The 17,812-nt window shown below is 43.0% G+C and overlaps 2 protein-coding genes across 3 annotated transcripts in view; one reads left to right on the top strand and one right to left on the bottom strand.

Moving 5' to 3' along the window:
- PSMA1 (proteasome 20S subunit alpha 1) overlaps positions 1–17,812 on the top strand; it is a 395,619-nt gene that overhangs the window by 248,924 nt on the left and 128,883 nt on the right. The gene's annotated exons all lie outside the window — the stretch shown is intronic.
- Positions 9,685–16,143, bottom strand: CALCB (calcitonin related polypeptide beta). Of its 2 annotated transcripts, XM_081869491.1 has the most exons (4): positions 16,039–16,143; positions 15,373–15,495; positions 12,224–12,408; positions 9,685–10,162 (listed from the first exon to the last, which is right to left on the bottom strand). In XM_081869491.1, exons 1-3 carry the CDS (start codon positions 16,122–16,124, stop codon positions 12,249–12,251), a joined length of 369 nt encoding a protein of 122 aa, XP_081725617.1. In that variant the 5' UTR covers positions 16,125–16,143; the 3' UTR covers positions 9,685–10,162; positions 12,224–12,248. The 2 variants fall into 2 exon arrangements, with proteins under 2 accessions (XP_081725617.1, XP_081725616.1); XM_081869490.1 differs by lacking the exons at positions 9,685–10,162; positions 12,224–12,408 and adding an exon at positions 12,426–14,472.

The raw sequence follows: 17,812 nt of genomic DNA, 5'->3' as shown, positions 1-17,812 counted from the left end.
GTGATATCCAAAGACTTGCAAGGGGTCCGTGCAAGAGATATGCACTAACCCAGTTATTTTATCTTATGTTGTGTTTGTGCTCTTTCTGCTCTTTTTTCACACCCTGAAAGTCAGCATATAAAGTATGTGTGCAAGTGTGTCTCATCTAAATATACATTTTAATGCTTCAGAAGCACTGCGTTATTCAAAATTATGTAGATTTGATAGATTAATTGGTCAAACAATGAAACTAGTATGTTTGATCAGTTACTGTTTCTTTAATCGCATGACAGCCCTGCTGTTCATGTGGTAATAATGATATATTATTATTTGTGAAGTGCTTTTCAAACAAAGCACATTATAATGAATAAAATTAAAGACAAGCCCTCTCAATTTCTAGTCTAATAATTGCTGCATGTAAGTGCGCTTGGGAACAGGTAGAGATCTAATGCGATCAGAATATTTTGTGTTGCATTACTGTTGCCATCAAGTGTATTCAACAGAACTTATTTCCTAGCCATTACTGCATAATTTAGAAGCAAATGAATTATTCAATAAAACAATACACTATTTAGTCTGGCATTATTTGCTGTCAACATCACACATTAGATTCTGCTGATAGCTTCTCCTTTTCTCACATAAACAATATTTGGACATCATTGCAGCAACTGAGGAGAAGGCTAGGGTTAGCAAGTGCTTCTAATATTAGAACTGAAGTTTAGAAGCTGCCTGTCGCAGCTGTAAATTCATCAGGGGAAGCTTCCCTCCTCCTTGTTTTGCCCTAGTGGGGAACATGTGATCCTTCAGATGTAGTGAGATCCCATCAGCCTCAGCCATCACCGCTAATGGTCAGAAATACAGTAATAGGAGTTCCCATCAAAAAGCAGAATGTATCTCCATGCCAGAGAGAAACTAACCTGTTGAATTTCTGAAAGCAGCACAGCTTTGAAGGCACAGATTTCTTTCTTAAGACCTATGCAAGAGTAGTGAAAATATCCATGTTCATCATGGGATTCCATGTTTTTTCTGGTTTATTTCAACAGAAAAATACTCTGCTTGTACAATTTTTTGATACTTTATCTGGGTATACATTTGCATCTTACTTGCCCAATTTGTACTATGTTTGTGAAGTACATCTCTATCTTATGGGGGAAATAGTTCTCCTACAATACTGTACCTTCACAAAAGAAAGCTATTTTATTCAAGAGATAAGGAACACCAGTGCTATTTTTCTAGAAAAAGAGGTGCCGGAACACACCATGAACGCCTCCCTCATTCTCTTAGAATGACAATGGTGCCCCTCTGGGAGGTGCTAGAACTGAGTTCCAGTTGGAAAAAAAGCCCTGAGGAACATCAATGCCATGGGATGCATTTAGTCCTCTGGAATTCCATGACTGGTCATCAGAACTCTTCCCAGACCACACCAATAACCACCCCTGATTTTGCACCCTCCTTAAATGCTTTTCACTGGCTGGGCTGTGTCATTGAACTCTGACAATGCTTCTGAATTGGGTGGAGGATAGCCCTTAGAACTAAACCAATGAAACATTTCCAGTGTAACAATGAAACAGACCCCCAAACGTACACTCTTGAGAAGATCAGTCTGGTCAAAAACGTTTTCCATGAATACTTCCTTCCAAAAATCCCAAGATCCCAGTTGGCTAGGCCGCTGCACCCTCAATTCCCTGATGGATCTATCTGAGCATAGCTGTCAACTATTTAAAAGGAAATTCCCTTATTCCGAATAGGATTCCTCGCAAGAAAAGGGAAAAGTTGACAGCTATGTATCTGAGAAGGGCGGAAAATGTCTATTAGACCAGGTGTGGGGGAAGTTTGGCATTCCGGATGTTGCCGAATTAGAGCTCCCGTCCTTGCTGGCCACTGGCCATGCTTGCTAGGACTGATGGGGGTTGTATTTCAGCAACATTCAGTGGGCCAAAGTTTCCCACCTGTATGAGACTAAGAAAAAAAACAGGTGACCTGGTGCTGCTTCTCCTTTCTAGAGTGCTTTTTTTAAAAAAAAACGTCCCATGCTAAGGGGTGGGAGGGACAGATGGACTGCTGGCTGCTTCTCTCTGACTTGCAAGACTCCTATTTGTCCCTGGACCGTTGGCTCCCCCATTCAGCCCTGAAAAAAGCTGAACAGATTGGTAGCAACTGCAACCCCCTCCATGCAAGCTATTCCCATTAAGGCAACCCACAGAGTGAGGGACTTTGTAGGGAAGGGTCATGATGGCTCAGTGGTAGAGCAACTGCTTTGCGTGTACCCATGTTCAATTCCTGGCATCTCCAGGCTGGGGGAGACCCTGGTCTGAAATCCTGGAGAGCCGCTGCCAATCAGTGTAGACAATATTGCACTAAATGGACCAATGGGTTTGACCTAAAGCAAGCTCAGCTGTGAGGGATCCATGCTGGGGCAGAAGAAGGGCACAAGGCAGGATCTGGCATCTTCTTCCTCCAATTGCCCCACTCAAACCCCACATTGTGAATAACTATATGTCTTTACTTGTAATTTAGAATCTCTATTATATTCATGGACCACATCAAAACATTGCTGCTTCTGCTGCTGCTTCTGCTGCTGCTGTCGTTACTTTCACCAATTGCATATGAAAAGCTCGTTAAGATTCTGGAAAGGATTTCAATGCCTTCTTCTATGGAAAAGGATATAATCAGTCTGAACAGTGCCCTATTGTGTTACAGCATGAATGACGTATTGTATAAGCTGAGAAAACGACTGTAAACAGCCATCTCATATTTTTAAGTGGTAAATGCTGCACTCGTACATTCTATGTCTCCTATGCCCTCTAGCTTCAAAAACTTGCATTTTTCACTCCTTAACTTGAAAGTGTTTACAGTACTTCACTGCTATTTTTCAGTTTTATGGGATTGTTGTCTAGAGATACAGAGCAGGGAAATTGTCTCACTTTGCTTCCATGTACAGTTATAGAACTGCAAGTAATTCAAACATGCATCAGTTGAAGTGGTACAGCCCTCTCAGGAGATGGTTACTATTGGTCTGGAGGAAGATCTGATGCAAAGTGCCCATGTCAAAAATTCCCTCTGGATGGGAAACTTGAGCGTCAAGGAAAAAACTCCTTTGTTATAAAGAGAGAGAGAGGATAGCTTCCCGTGTAAAATTGGACCATGTCAGCTAACACAATTTTTAATTAGCTCTATCTGTGATTTACAGTATTGCTTTTATATCTTCCAACTCTTTTTGTCAGGGAGATAAAGGTAAAGGTAAAGGGACCCCTGACCATTAGGTCCAGTCGTGACCAACTCTGGGGTTGCGGCGCTCATCTCGCTTTATTGGCCGAGGAAGCCGGCGTACAGCTTCCGGGTCATGTGGCCAGCATGACTAAGCCGCTTCTGGCAAACCAGAGCAGCGCACAGAAACACCGTTTACCTTCCCGCCGGAGTGGTACCTATTTATCTACTTGCACTTTGACATGCTTTCGAACTGCTAGGTTGGCAGGAGCAGGGACCGAGCAACGGGAGCTCACCCTGTCGCGGGGATTCGAACCGCGACCTTCTGATCGGCAAGTCCTAGGCTCTGTGACATTTTTCACAATTGGGGAGTTGCTTTGGTATTGATTATAAATCAGAATTTCTTCTATTCTATTTGAATAAATGAATTGTATCTAAGGGAGTCGATGGATCTATGGTCCGTTGTTAACGTATAATTCACCAACCTTCCATAGTGTAAAGATAAAGTGTGACACCAAAGTGGGGAAGTGTCTTTGATATATACACAATTTTGTTTGGCTTCTGGGATCAGCAACTGTATAATGGATGTATTAGCTATTTGATTAACATGTGATTAGTTTCATGAGTGTTTTGTATATTTGAGGTGTTTTACTATTCCCTAAAATAATGACACTTGTATTTTATTTATATATTTTATTTAAACTATTTCTATCCCACCTATTAATTTATTATGTCTGACTAATCCTATTTTTAAACTGTTTTTGCATAGTCATCTCTCTAAAGTCCCCCCCTCCCCATGAATTAATGAAGCTTAAGTGGATCTATATTGCTTTTTAATCCTATCTTCTGCACTATCTAGAAAAGAGTACATTATGAATAGTTACACTGCTCCACTAACATGAAAGTTAATGTATTAGTAAGTATTTATAAAGCATATGCATTGCAAAAGGTTTGGAAACAAAACAAAAGATCAGAACATTATTTAATTTCATTAGGATCCCAATTTCTTCAAAAGGGTTCAAGGCAGATAAGAACTGTGCAACTCTTTGGCATTAAAAAGAAACAAGATAACAATTAAATGTCAATTGCAATCAATCTGGAATAAGACACAAACAATTCAATTCCCCTGTAAATTTGGTTAAAAAAGAAAGATAGGCACAGCACTATCTTCACAGAAATGGAACCTGGTCCAAAAGATTAAACAAAGGCTTAATCAATTTAAACAGTTAGGAGTGTCCTTGTTTGAAAATGCTTAATAGTTACAACAATAACTTCACTGTTCGCAAACTATTTTTGTTTGCTCACAGGAGATAACAGGAATCCAAATATGTTATGCTGTGGTGGGGGGGATATCATGAGGGAGGGAAACTGCTTCATGGACCATCATTCACAGAAATGTTGAAAGGAAACATCTAGGTGCATTCAGAATATCTGCTGAGATGCTCAGAAGGTCCACCTCCAGGTATATGCAACATATGGAAAGAGAAGGGAAGATATGGAGGGGGAAATAGGAGCCACACACCTTCCATCTCTGGCCTCCTCACACTTCCAGGTCCCACCTCCAATGTCCACACATTCAGTGCAACATCAGAAAGGGAGAAACAATACACACAGAGATGTGGTCGCATACCCCATAATATGATTGGGAATCCTTCACAATCAGGGTTTCCGACTGCATGGAAAACCTATACATATACAACTGCATTTGTATGTGCTCCCTTTCAGACATCACACCAAACATGCAGAGATGATGATCTGAGGCAAGGCTGAGAAGCACATGTGCATTAGGGGCTGGGTCACAGGGCTACTTGCCCCTCCGCACAGCAGATATGTGAGTGGTCAGAAATCTTCTGAACATCCATGAAACAATACTGACCTTGGGGTAGTGAAGCCTATAATACTGAGAGACTGAGCTGACATCACCGCATGAAACATGTCTGAACATTCCAAGTTTTCAGGAAGCAACCCCGCTTTTGTGAGGGAAGGGAAAGTCGTCAGTTTGGCTGGGATTAAATTTCATTCAGGTCATACAGCTTTGTAGGGCAGCCAGAAGAAAAATATCTGATGAGGGAGGGAAGATAATGGGAGGGAAGATAAAATAGAACGCCAAGGGTAAGTGAATAAGGTGGGGAAAAGCAGTGTTTTGAGATATATCACCAGGCAAAAGGCCTTTTCAGCAGTGGTGCCTGCCGTGTATAATGCCCTTCCATCAGATGTCAAAGAGATAAATAATTATATGACCTTCTGTAGAAATCTGATGGTAGCCCTGTATCCGGAAGCTTTTAATGTGTGGTGTTCTGTTGTGTTTTTGTATATTCTGTTAGAAGCCACCCAGAATGACTGGGGCAACCCAACCAGATGGTGGGGTACAGAAAATAAACTCTTGTTGTTGATGATGATGATGATTTTGGCAGGAACTGTACTCCACATATGAGTTCTTTATTCTCCAGTGAGAGTCAGGACAACAGGCTTCCTTCACTTGTCTTCTAATAAGCAGAACCTGGATGGAACTTAAGGAGTCACAGAGTAATGTGCTATGGCCACAGCACACCTCCCTACTCTCTCTCCCACATTGTATTGCCATCAGGGCAGGATGCTGTGTTAATGCCCTTCTAACACACCAGTCAGGGCACATGCCCTCCCCTTACCCCCTCTCTCGATCTGGGCCTGGTTTTGCAGAAGTGCTACTAATACTTACAGCTCAAACAAAACTAAATGTGAGCTACTGGAGAGCTGCCTTTCTGAAATCCAGGTCAGTAATATACTCTCAGCAAAATCTGCCACCCTATAAGTGAAACCCTGACCCCATTAAGGCAACGGCAAAACATCCATGGATTTCAGAGAGCTGCAATTTTCACCTTGTGGCCATGGTAATTATCTATGTTCATGCAGGAAAGAATAAAAAGTATACATAGCCTTACATTATCTAAATAGTTTTTTTAAAATATATATATAAAAATTACCCACTCCACATGCAGACATTCCATCTGCTAATTATACATGACCGTGTTGGATGTGATAGCTAAAACCAGAATTTACTGCTGTCTGCTAAATTTTGCTTTTGGCAAGGTTCTGTGACAGAAACAATAGCATTAGCCCTGCTTAGTTCTTGCATAGAAAGCTAGGAAGGCTTTCACAAAGATAAGTTCAATTCATCCAATGAGAGATAAGCAAAGAGACGCAAATAATGAGAATTACCGGACAAAGTGGATGAAGGTGGGTCCTTGAGTTAATTATGTGAGCAGCATCATATTGCATAACAGATGCTAGCTTCTCTCCCACATCTGCTTTACCATCAGAGCGCTACACTAAGACCATCTGGTGTGATTCTGTGAGTCAAAACATGCTTAAATTTACATCAGTTGTCCTATATAATGAGGGTTGTTTGGGTGCTGCATATTAGAATCACCTAGAACAGCCTTCCTCAACCTGGTGCCCTAAAATATGTTGAGGGACTGCAACTCCCATCAGCCCCAGCCAGCATGGCCAATAGTTAAAGATGCTGGGACAGGATATGCTGGACTAGATGGGCTGCTGGCCAGATCCGGCAAGCTTTTCTTCTGTTGTGTGAAGGTCTACTATGTGCGCACTTGTGAAGAGGCCCATGGTCTGGAGCATGGAAGGCAGGTTGAGAGTATAGGGGTAAAAATTGTAGGAGAGGAAAACCACAGTGACCTTACTGTGGGTGTCTGCCATAGGCCTCCAAGCCAGACGGAAGACTTGGATGATGCCTTCCTAGAGCCATAGGCGCCGACTCCATGGGGCCAAAAATATAAAACAGTGGTTCAGTGGTTCTGAAAGGTGAAAAGGTACAAATGCAGGCGGTTCCAAAAAGAAAGAAAAGTAGGAGGCAAAGTGTGGCTGCATAAGTTGCTTACAGATGAGTGGAGGTTTAGGAAGGGCATGTATAAGAAATGGAAGAGAGGAGAAATCACAATGGAGGGGATACACAAGTAGCCAGCAGCTGCAGGGAGAAGGTCAGGCGGGCCAAAGCTCAGAATGAGCTCAGACTTACAAAAGAGGTTACAAATAATGATAAAGGTTTCTTCAGCTATGTTCAAAGCAAGAGGACGAACAAATAAGTAGTAGGACCTCTGAGTGGAGAAGACGAAGAAATGCTATTGGGTGAAAGAGAGAAGGCAGAACTGCTCAACACCTACTTTGCCTCTGTCTTCACCCAAAAGGAAAGTGATGCCCAACCTGGTGATAACAGAATAAATGATGTAAGGAGGGAGCTGCGGCCCAAGATAGGAAAAGAGATGGTAAGGGAACACCTAGCTACTTTAAATGAATTCAAATCTCCAGGGCCTGATGAGCTGCATCCAAGGGTTCTAAAGGAGCTCGCGGGTGTAATTTCAGAGCCTTTGTCTATTATCTTTGAGAATTTTTGGAGAACAGGTGAAGTCCCTACAGACTCGGAGGTGGGTAAATGTTGTCCCCATCTTCAAAAAGGGGAAAAAGGAAGACCCGGGTAATTACCGACTGGTGGGCTTGACATCTATACCAGGGAAGGTCCTAGAACAGATAATTAAATGGCTGGTCTATAAGCACTAACAAAATGATGCTTTACTAAGACCCAGCATGTGTTTCTCAAAAAACAAAGAAGAGTCTCATGCTGTGGACATAGTGTATCTTGATTTCAGTAGGCATTTGACGAAGTCCCCCATTATATTCTTGCAGAGAAGCTGGTAAAATGTTGGCTGGACGAGGTAACTGTTTGGTGCATTTGTAGCTGGTTGAGTGACCAAACCCAAGGAGTGCTCACTAATGGTGCCTGACTATCATGGGGGGAAATGACAAGTGGGGTGCAGCAGGATTCTGTCCTGGGCCTGTTATTTTGTTCAATGTTTTTATAAACAACTTGAATTAAGGAACTGAGAGGATCCTCATCAAACTGGAGGTTTTAAGCAGAGGTTGGGTGGCCATCTGTCATGGATGCTTTAGCTGAGACTCCTGCATTGCAGGGAGTTGGACTAGAGTCACTCGATGACCATTGAGGCCCCTTCCAACTCTACAGTTATATGATTCTATGATTCCGTAATGGTCTGCCCTGAGTTGACGGAGCTGGCTTTAGAATCAGCTTTCAGTTGCTGTGAACTACACAGCATTAATCTGACATTCAGTATTTTTAAAAGCAGGGGGTTCATTTTCTTTCTATAAAACACTTTGTTTTAAATATAGCTTTAGCCAAGTTTTCTGGTGATCATTTTCCCAGTTTCCCACTCCTAACCAGAAAACCTCTTTCCAGGAAAAGACTCAAAGTGACAGCCTGGTCAAATTGATTTCAAAGGCGACTCGTATTTCAGAGCCTTACAGTCTGAAATGGCTTCTCTGTGTATTCAGCATCTTTGTTACAGCAGATGCAGAGCTGGCCCACCTGTGAGGCAAGGTGAGGTTTCTGCCTCTGGCAGCAGGATCCAAAGGGGCAGTGGAATCTGGTCTACAAGGAATGTGTTACCCACTGCTGTTGCCGTCTGGCACCAATGGTTGAGGTGAGCTCTTTAGAGGCCAGACCTGCTGCCTCCTCCGCACCTCCCCTGGATGCCACCTCTACAGCAGCCTTTCTGCAAATAGGAGGTGTTGCTGGTTTCCTCCCACCCTTGCTCACAGTGTAGATCTTTATCGCCCACTCCTTTGTTCCTGATTTAGATCTTCATTCATTCTTTCTTCCCTGGCTGGGAGGCATCATTTTGGGGTTTGCCTTGGATGCCAGCCCTGAGCAGATGGATGTCTTCTGTTTTGTGCTTCCTTATGATACCCTCGCAGCATGTTTACTCACAAATCTCTTTGTGAGTAAACATGGAATTCACTGAATTGAGTGGATTTGCATCCTGGTAAGCATGCCTAGGATTGTAGCCTAAAACTACCCAACAGCTAGGAATGTATGTTTTCTGCAATCCTTGATAACCCGGCAGATTTTCCATCTACATCAATCAGCCTTTGTGATCCTGGTGCTGCCACCCCCAAGTTTTGGACTACAGGCTACAGCATGGAGACTGATGAGGATTGGTCCAAAACATCTAGAAAGCAGCTGACTCAGGAAGGCTGATGTACATCCTCACTCTCAGTAACAAAGGGAAATACTGCATGGAGAGAAAAACATTAATTTCTCCATCTTATCTATAAGAATGTAGACTCTGACTTGCTGTAGCACACAATGGTCATAGCCATGACTAGGGTTCCATTGCGCTGGCAGCAGACACGGAACCAAAAAAAAAAATTGGCTTTACATATGAGGGTGTCTGCAAACAAGGGATTTATTGGTTTTGAACATTCAAATTGTTGCTTTCTGTTCATATTCTATAGCATCAGACATTAGATAGAACATCCAAGTGCCGTGCTGAAATTTAGCAAAGCTCTGTTGAATCTGATATCCAACAGTGACCACTGCCAAGAGTTTCAAATATCTGCATAGTAAATTAGCAATAAAGAAAATGTTTAAATGAAAGATCAGTTTCTCAATCCATGTGTATCTAAAATACTTTTTTTAATCTTGCATAAATTCACAAATGATACAATATTGTAAGTGTATTTTTTTAAACATACTGTACAATCATGTCAGTTAACTGTTTTACATCAAGGCACAGCACACCATATCTTACAGATATACCTTGATAGGCAGCAATTTAGTGTAATCCCCGAGATTTGGCAGTATTGCCAAGATAAATAGCATGGGTCATATTTCACAGATATGCTAGAAGATAAATAAGTAAATAAATAGATGCTGTCACATTTTATTTGAAATAGAACTGCATATAAAAAGAATATACAATAATTTAATTTGAATAATTATCTTGAGATATATATATCTCTTATATATATAACAGAAGTGCTTCAATTTAATTTCAAAACAAAAACATTTCTTCAATATTAGAAGGATGCAAAAATGAGTCTTTTATTCGGCCATCTTGATTTATGGAAGAAAGTTGCTTTCAAGAGAAATTAAAAGGCGTTTGCTGCTCAGTTTCATGGCAATCTGAAAGAAATCAAATTAGGTGTTACACAAATTTGATAGAGCAATCCTATGGAGAGGAGAGTGATCTTTGATGGAGCCACCTACACCCTACCATGTAGCTTTTCTTTTCCTGCTATTTCTTGGGGGGGGGTTGGGGAGAGAAGCCTTTCTTGGCACACACACCAAACCCCCTGTGCCAGGCCCCAATGCCAGTACAGCAGCATTTGTGGTGGCACTTTTTTCCACTGTATCACATAGACATCTGGCAATGCTGGGAATTCAGGGAAGCCCAAGGCATCTTGGCCCTTTTCTCAGGGAGCATTGGACTGCTTCCCAACATTTTCTGTTTCCACATACCTGAGCATCCCAGAAATGACCCCCTGAGTAATTAGGACACTGGGTAACTGATTGCTTGAAAGGTATTAGGGCAGTTATGATATGCCTACGGATGACCAGATTCATGTTTCAGCATTTAAATTAGAAAAAAATACATTAAAAATGTACTCTCTCACAAGTCATCTATTCATACTAGTGAGATATTAGAACCTCAGGTGACCTAAATGATGGAGAAAACAAGGTGATCTACAATATCTGAGCCATCTCAGGAGCAGCCTTGACAAAAGTGAGTCAAATGGCTTCTAAGGACGGGAAGAAGAAAAACTCAGAATTTGTTTGGACGGCCTGAGAGCAACACTGTATTCTTACTACTTTTCTGCACTGATGCCAACTCACCCCATGCTATTATGCTAGAGGAGAATCTTAAGTCAAGGCCAGGGATCTAGAGTGTCCATTCCTCACCCTTTAACTTGGAAGGAAAATCTGGAAGCATTCCAGGAGAAACAGAGCTAGCCGGCAGTGCCAGTTCAACATCCATTTCAACCCAGTGGGGAAATCTCCATGCAGAAATATACAATGCTGTGGTAACAGCACAAGGAGGCAGCACCTTAAACACTGGTTTAGGAAAGCAAATCTAGACATACAGAAGCAACAGGTGCTTTCTCTCTTTTCTTAGCTATTGCTGATTTTAATTCCTATTTTGAATGCTTTTATATACTTGTTTTTAACTGTTTTAAGCAAGAATTTTAATGTTCCATATTCTATATTTTAAAAACTACTTACAGATTGTTTTAACAATCAAGTTGTATGCACTTTTTGTTAAATAAATAAAATAAGGGGGAAGGGGTGGGATCCTGAAGCTTTCTCCCAAACCTAACTAACTCCAGAGGTATGTGGAAAGACTAGAGTACAGGGAAGTGAGACAAGAGTATGGAGTCTCACCACCATCTTGACCTCTAAAAGAAAATCCTACCGCTCCCATGACATTTCACACATTTCATTCACTAATCATTAAATGGCAGTAGTTGGGCAGACTAAATGCATGGCAAGTAACACAAGGATTCTAAATGAAACCCCAGAATGCCTGCATTGCATGTTAAGATGTACAAATAATTCATTCGGTTTTATGATTGTTTAATATTTGGCTTCCATGAAGCATCCATTACTTGGCCAATAAATTTCAGTTCTTGTAGCTGAACCATTTCAGCTCCAGTCCTAACCCCCATTGTATACAGTGGGGCTTCCTTTTGAATAGGAATGCATATGATTGCACTGTTAATATCAAATACAACCATGATGATCTAGTTCTGCTATGTTTATTCCAACTAAATATTAAGGTGGAAAAATGACCATCTACATACTTTCTCCCTAATATCCTCCTGAATTTGTAAAAAAAAACAACCCAAAAACCCACAAGTAATTTATTGATGAGACGGGATGGTTTTTTAAAGCAGAGATGGAGAACCTGAAGTTTTTCAGAAGCTGCTGAACTACAGCTTTGATCATCCCCAGCTAGCATGGCCAGTGGTCAAGGGGTTACAGGAGCTGGAGACCGACAAACTTTAGAGGGACACAGGCTTCCTATCCTTTCTTTAAAAGTAGCAGGTGAAATCCTGTTCTTGATTTGAGATTTTGCTTTTCATGCTCAATGAGGTCCAGAATTCATATGACATCCAGCCAAGCACTGAAATTTATATAAATCAGTAAGACATTGATATTGCTGAAATATGTCTGTAATGCACTTACCATATTCCAGGGGTCATTCAGCAGATTACATCTGAACATTTCTTCTTCGCCTGCCAAAACCTTTTGATCCAACGTTGGTGGGTACAAAATTGTTCTTGCCCACTCCTCCTGACCTACTCAGGAAGTCTGCCAAACGATGGGTCACACAGGTGGCTGTGTTGCATGCCCTCTTCTGAGTTGTCACGCTGTTTTCCGAAAGAAAGAATTCAGATCTGAGAAACAGAGCACATCTTTCAACAACACCACGTTTTATAAGCAAAATCCTGGAAAATGCCTGAGAAGATAAAAATGTGCTGGTACTTTATATCCATATTTAAAAGATTTCTATATTTGGTTTGCTCAGGCTTGAAGCAATGGATTTCTGCAGTGCTATAATGACAGACTGCATTTCAAAGAGACCTTGACATTTGCTCTATGGCTTCCCAGATATTTCTAACCATCAGAGATTGTAATCCTCAGCCTGATCGCTCAGAAGTAATGTTTTTGGATTCAACAGATGTTGTCTGTAGTCAGGCAATGCAGTGGGCAGATGACTGCCCCTGAAAATGCAATTAGACCTGCTTAATCAGAAGTGAAGCACATTATCTCAGTGCTAACCAGGAAGCAAGTATGGCTAGCCTTGCAATCCTTATAATGGAATCCTATGCCCATCTGTTCAGAAGGAGGCCCCTCTGACTACAATGGGTCTTACTCCCAAGCAAATGAGTATAAGCTTGCTGCCTTGGTGCACTGGAATTCAGCCAAAAGGCAAATCATAGCATACTGGCACAATGGCGCAAATACCATCTGTTGGGAGAGTAAGGGTGTGAGAAAGATGCCTTCACTTCCTGTTTGTGGGCTTCCCAGAGACATCTGATTGGCCACAACAGGAAACAGGATGCTAAACTAGATGGGCTGTTCTCATGTTCTCAACCTTGCAAAACCAATCACTTTTAAGTTCCACTGATTTCAGTGGAAAAATAAGTACTGCCAGGGCTTAACTTTGTCTGGATTACACTCAGTATAAAAAATAATAATTGGGATGTTTAAATTGCAAGCAGACACACCTTGTGAATCAAGGCAGACTGTACAATGTAACCACAAGGGATACTGAAGAAGGCCCCATTCTCCACATGTTGCTAGCCAATATAAATTACTCCTGTACCTTACATAGCTTCATGCAAAATCAATGAACAATGAAATAGAAATAAAGTATTAAAGTTCTTACCTGGATGATTTCAATCAGAATATAACTTTGGTAACTGCCTAACATTTCTAATATTTGCAAACTACGTATTGTACTGCTACAAAGAGTATAATGGGTGACTGATTATATATATATAGTCAGTGTGAAGTTTCCCACTGACTTCACTGGAGAAAAATTGTCACCCTGCGTATTCATCCTGCACTGAGCAAATATCTTGCATTTTTAAAAGACTTATTTAAGCATGAATCCAAAGCAGTCACCCTGAGCTGAACACCATTAAAACCATGCCCAGAAAAGCCATCTTTTTATTTTTATTTTTAACTGATTTGCACCATTCATAAAATAGACCTAATCCTTATAGAAAAATAGGTTTATTGAACAGTTGCATGGTCAGGCATGAAAGAAACATTTATTTATTTATTTTACAATGCGTAGCCAGAAATCAAAGGATTATTATTTGTAAAATAAACATCTAAGAAAATCAGTTGAAAATTCGAGGCAATGCTAGTCCTTACTCATTTTAATTTGGCATGTTCTATTCCCCAGTTTCAGCCAAGTCCCGTCCCCCCCAATATGTGTTATATGTGTTATATTCTTAACAGCTGCAACCCTAAGGATGTCTACTCAGAAGTCAGTCCTATTTGACTAAATGGAATTTACTCACAGGGGTGGGTGTGTGTGTGTGTGTGTGTGTGTGTGTGTAGGATTGCAGCCTGAATTTCCTAACTTGAAGTTGTTTCACTCCACATTCTCACTCAAAAATAGATTCAAAAGAACATAGCAAAATTAGCAATCAAGGTTAGATCCACATGCATCAAAAAAGAGGAGGAAAAAATATAAGAGGAAGAGGAGATGAGAGCTAATCTAGTTGTTTCCGAGGGCTTCCTCATAGTTTGCATAGCGTTCGTTTTCCAGGTCATTCAGCACATTCCTTTTCTTGCCAGGAGTTCCAGCCCCGACGTCAGTACGAGGGTAAGTTTGCAATTTGTGCAATTCTTGAGACAGTTTGCCCAACACACAAGTGCTCAGGTTGGCACAGCGTTTGGAAATAGGTCTATCCAAGCTGCAGGGGGGAAAAACATGCCGAACAAAGTAACAGAAAACCATGCGCAGTCATCATGCTTTGTTATATCCCATCCCCACCCCTAGCCCAGACTCAACGAAAACCACAGCAGGAGACCAAACGACCAACAAATAGGCATTTAAAAAACAACAAGACAATCTCGACGCAGTGCCGGTGCAACAAGGTCCATGCAAAAGGGCTCTGTCGGAAGGAGGATCGGGCTGTAGTAAATGGCAAGTGATTAATCGCTCGCTTGCTTGGGATGCTGACAGTTAGCGATCCCGGCGGGACGCGAGGAGGGACAGTTCAAGATCATCCGGCATGCATGGTGAGTCTCATTCATCAGCATGCTTTGCAACCGGAGCTCATTAGGGAAGTGCAGGTGCAATTGCAAGACTCGGCCTGGAGAGGGAAGGGGGCGCTGCGTGCACTTGGAAGGCCGCCTCGCCTCTTCTCGACGGCATGCACTGACTCGGGCGCGCGCAGAAGCTTGAGTTGTGATGAGAAAAACTCTGTGCATTTCTCACGGGGGGGTGGAATAAAACCAAGACGTACCTCTTGCTGCCCCACTTTACTCTAACCCCCTTTCTTTCAACTTGCAAGGCCTCTCTTTTTTTTTACGAGAAGAAAAAGTAATTCAAGAAGAAGTAACCCAAAAGAGAGCAAGTTAAGAAAAGAGCAATCTGAAAACCCCAGTTCATGGGTATCAGAGTGGGATCATCAGGATGGCGGGACCCGTCTCGCAGGAGCTGGCTCTGCACATCCCAGGGAGGAGAAGAGGTCCCATCAGCTGATCTGCCAGGAAGGAGCCCGCACTCCCAGAGAGGAGAGTCCCCCCCGCCCCGATCCCCGCTGCGACCACCCCTTCCTACCTCCCCGTCGACCTGTCGCTCTCCTTACCTGTTCCCTTCGCTCGCCCGCTCCAGCTCTTCCCCCAGGTATTCCTTCACCAGCGCGCTTAACAACCGCCGGGCTTCGTAGTCGCCCATGCTCCCTCGGTCTGTGACAGGCTCCAAGCCAGGTCTGTGGGGAGGGAGCGAGGGGGGAGAGCTCAAGGCCAGCGGCGCTCTCTCAAAGGGAGGGGGGCTCAAGGGGGCGGGAGGGTCCTTTTTCCAACCCAACTCATCGATCTGCTTGCGGGGGGAGGGATCACAGCACCGCACACGTGTAACTCGTCCATACACACGAGACCACACTCGCTGAGCTTGTTAACTGGGCGTAGATTGCCCTCCCGTTTTCTTCCTTAACGAACACAGACGAGTGTCCCTGTTTCACCACGCGCTGAAAGGCGTGGGAGGTGGGGGAAGCCTTTTTTCTTCCCTGCATCACCCCCACCCACCCCACTAGGCTAATCCGTGTCAAGGGATCTTGCCCAAGCGGGCAATCGCGCGCACTCGCGTCCCTCGGCGCCAAGCCTTCCGTTGCCCGCCCCCTCTGCAGAACCGGCCGCGTTTCCTTTCCCAATGCTGCCCCAGGCGCTTTTCTGGCGATCGCCAAAAACCAAAGAGGCGTTGAAGAAGAAGTCTCTGCATGCAGACCCTTGTCCTCCCGCTTGCTGCCTCTTACCTTAGCGGGACTGCCCGGGAGCTGTCCATCAGGCACACCACCAAAGCATAGACAGCCAGGAAGGAGCACATCTTCACCATGGCCATTGTCTCTGCAAAATCAACAGGACTGCCGTTCAGAGAGGGGCCATTTCCCACGCTTTGCATCTTTCCGGATCCCATCCATAGCTGTCAACTTTTCCCTTTTCTTGAGAGGAATCCTATTCGGAATAAGGGAATTTCCCTTTTAAAAAAAGGAAAACGTTGACAGCTATGATCCCATCCTAACGCTGGAATCCTGCGCAAACTCACTTGGGAAGAAGCCCCCCACTGGATTACGGCCAGCTCTGCGTTAGCATGCGTAATAGGATCGAGGTTCTAAGGATGCTTTAATTTCCTAGGTGTTTTTTTTTTAAAGGGGGGGAGGGTCATGGGATCATCTGCTATTTGCATCTAGGTCCCCACCCCAATTTGGTAGGATTTGTGTGTGTTTTATTTTCGAAGTGTTATCTTCAAAGAATGTCTGTGTCGCCAATGCTCAGGTAGGAAGAAAATTGGGAAATTTCGCAGAGTTGATATATAGCTGGAGGACAGAAGGCAACCAGGTCAACTTCATCAACAGATGGGGACCAATACTATGAAATCGTTGATAATATTCACGCCATGCTGGGAATCGTGTCGAGCGCGAAAGATCAAGGGAAACGAATAAAATGCGGCCAGATCCGCATTCATAACTGCATGTAGAAATTTTGTGTATTTTGTTTTAAATTGAAAAGAAGGGTGGGGTGGCATAATCCTTTGCGCTGAAATAAATGATTACTTGAAAAATCGGGAGGGGGTGTCCTCATTTAAATAAATAGCCCTGTTACGGAAATGAGGATTTTAAAATTGTTTCTGAAAAACAAAATCCAGGAATTATAAGGAATATAATACATTTGCATACGCAATACTTTTGTTTAAAGAGCTCTGTGGCATCTTAAAGGAAACTAATAGATTATGCCAGGAGTTGTGTCTCTAGTGTCCAGATGAGTTCATTACGGTGAAATCCTGTATATAGCTACTCCCATTGAATTCAATGGAGACATCTTCCTAGTAAATGGGTAGAGTTGCAGCCCTACTCATTTTGTAAAACGGTTCCTCTCCCCCTCCCTGCCACGCCTCTGGGTCCAACACCTTCCTGCACCTGATGGAAGCAGGCAGTTCCCTTTTATTGCTCAGACTGCAATAAAATAGTTTGAAGGTGCCACGAGATTCTTCTTTGCTGCAGCAGAGTTACTCTCGGGGGCGGTCATACCCAGAGGAGCATTCCCAATTACACGAAATTAGGTTTCTTGAAGGCATCTCCCACGTGCCATTTTTGCACGACTCTTATTGATAAAATACTCAGAATTAAACGGGCAGCCTCTAGTCTACACGAACGAAAGGGGGATTTTCACCTTGCAGAAAGGGAAATGGTTTTAAACTGCCGTTCTGCAACCTGCGCTCACGCCTTTTCCGAAGCAAGTGACTAATAAATAATACCTGTCAAAGCATATCTGGGGAAAAAGTCGTTCTGCTCAAGAATCCAAGGAGAGAAGCACGAGACGCCACAAGACCCAGCATCAGCCTAACATCCTCCGAACTTGAGGAGTTGCAAGTTCTCCGCCACTGAGAAGCCTTTTCAGCACTCCCTGGACTGGAAAGTCAATAAAAGGAGAACGCACTTACCTTCAGATGCAAAGCTTGTTGAGGAAAGCGTAGTGCAGGTGGCGGCCTCGGTGTGCGTTTCCCAGTCGTGATGGTCTTCCGTGCCCAAC

This window comes from Podarcis erhardii, assembly GCF_964252035.2.
Source record: "Podarcis erhardii genome assembly, chromosome: 1".
Lineage (NCBI taxonomy): Eukaryota > Metazoa > Chordata > Lepidosauria > Squamata > Lacertidae > Podarcis > Podarcis erhardii.
The sequence above is the reverse complement of the archived record's forward strand: the minus strand, read 5'-3'. Positions and strand labels throughout refer to the sequence as shown.

Coding starts and splice junctions, on each gene's coding strand:
- CALCB (XM_081869490.1), bottom strand. CDS start 16,124: ATGGCCATGGTGAAGATGTGCTCCTTCCTGGCTGTCTATGCTTTGGTG. Junction 15,496..16,038: donor TCCCGGGCAGTCCCGCTAAG/GTAAGAGGCAGC, acceptor CCCTCCCCACAG/ACCTGGCTTGGAGCCTGTCA. Junction 14,473..15,372: donor CGGGCGAGCGAAGGGAACAG/GTAAGGAGAGCG, acceptor TCCCCCCTGCAG/CTTGGATAGACCTATTTCCA.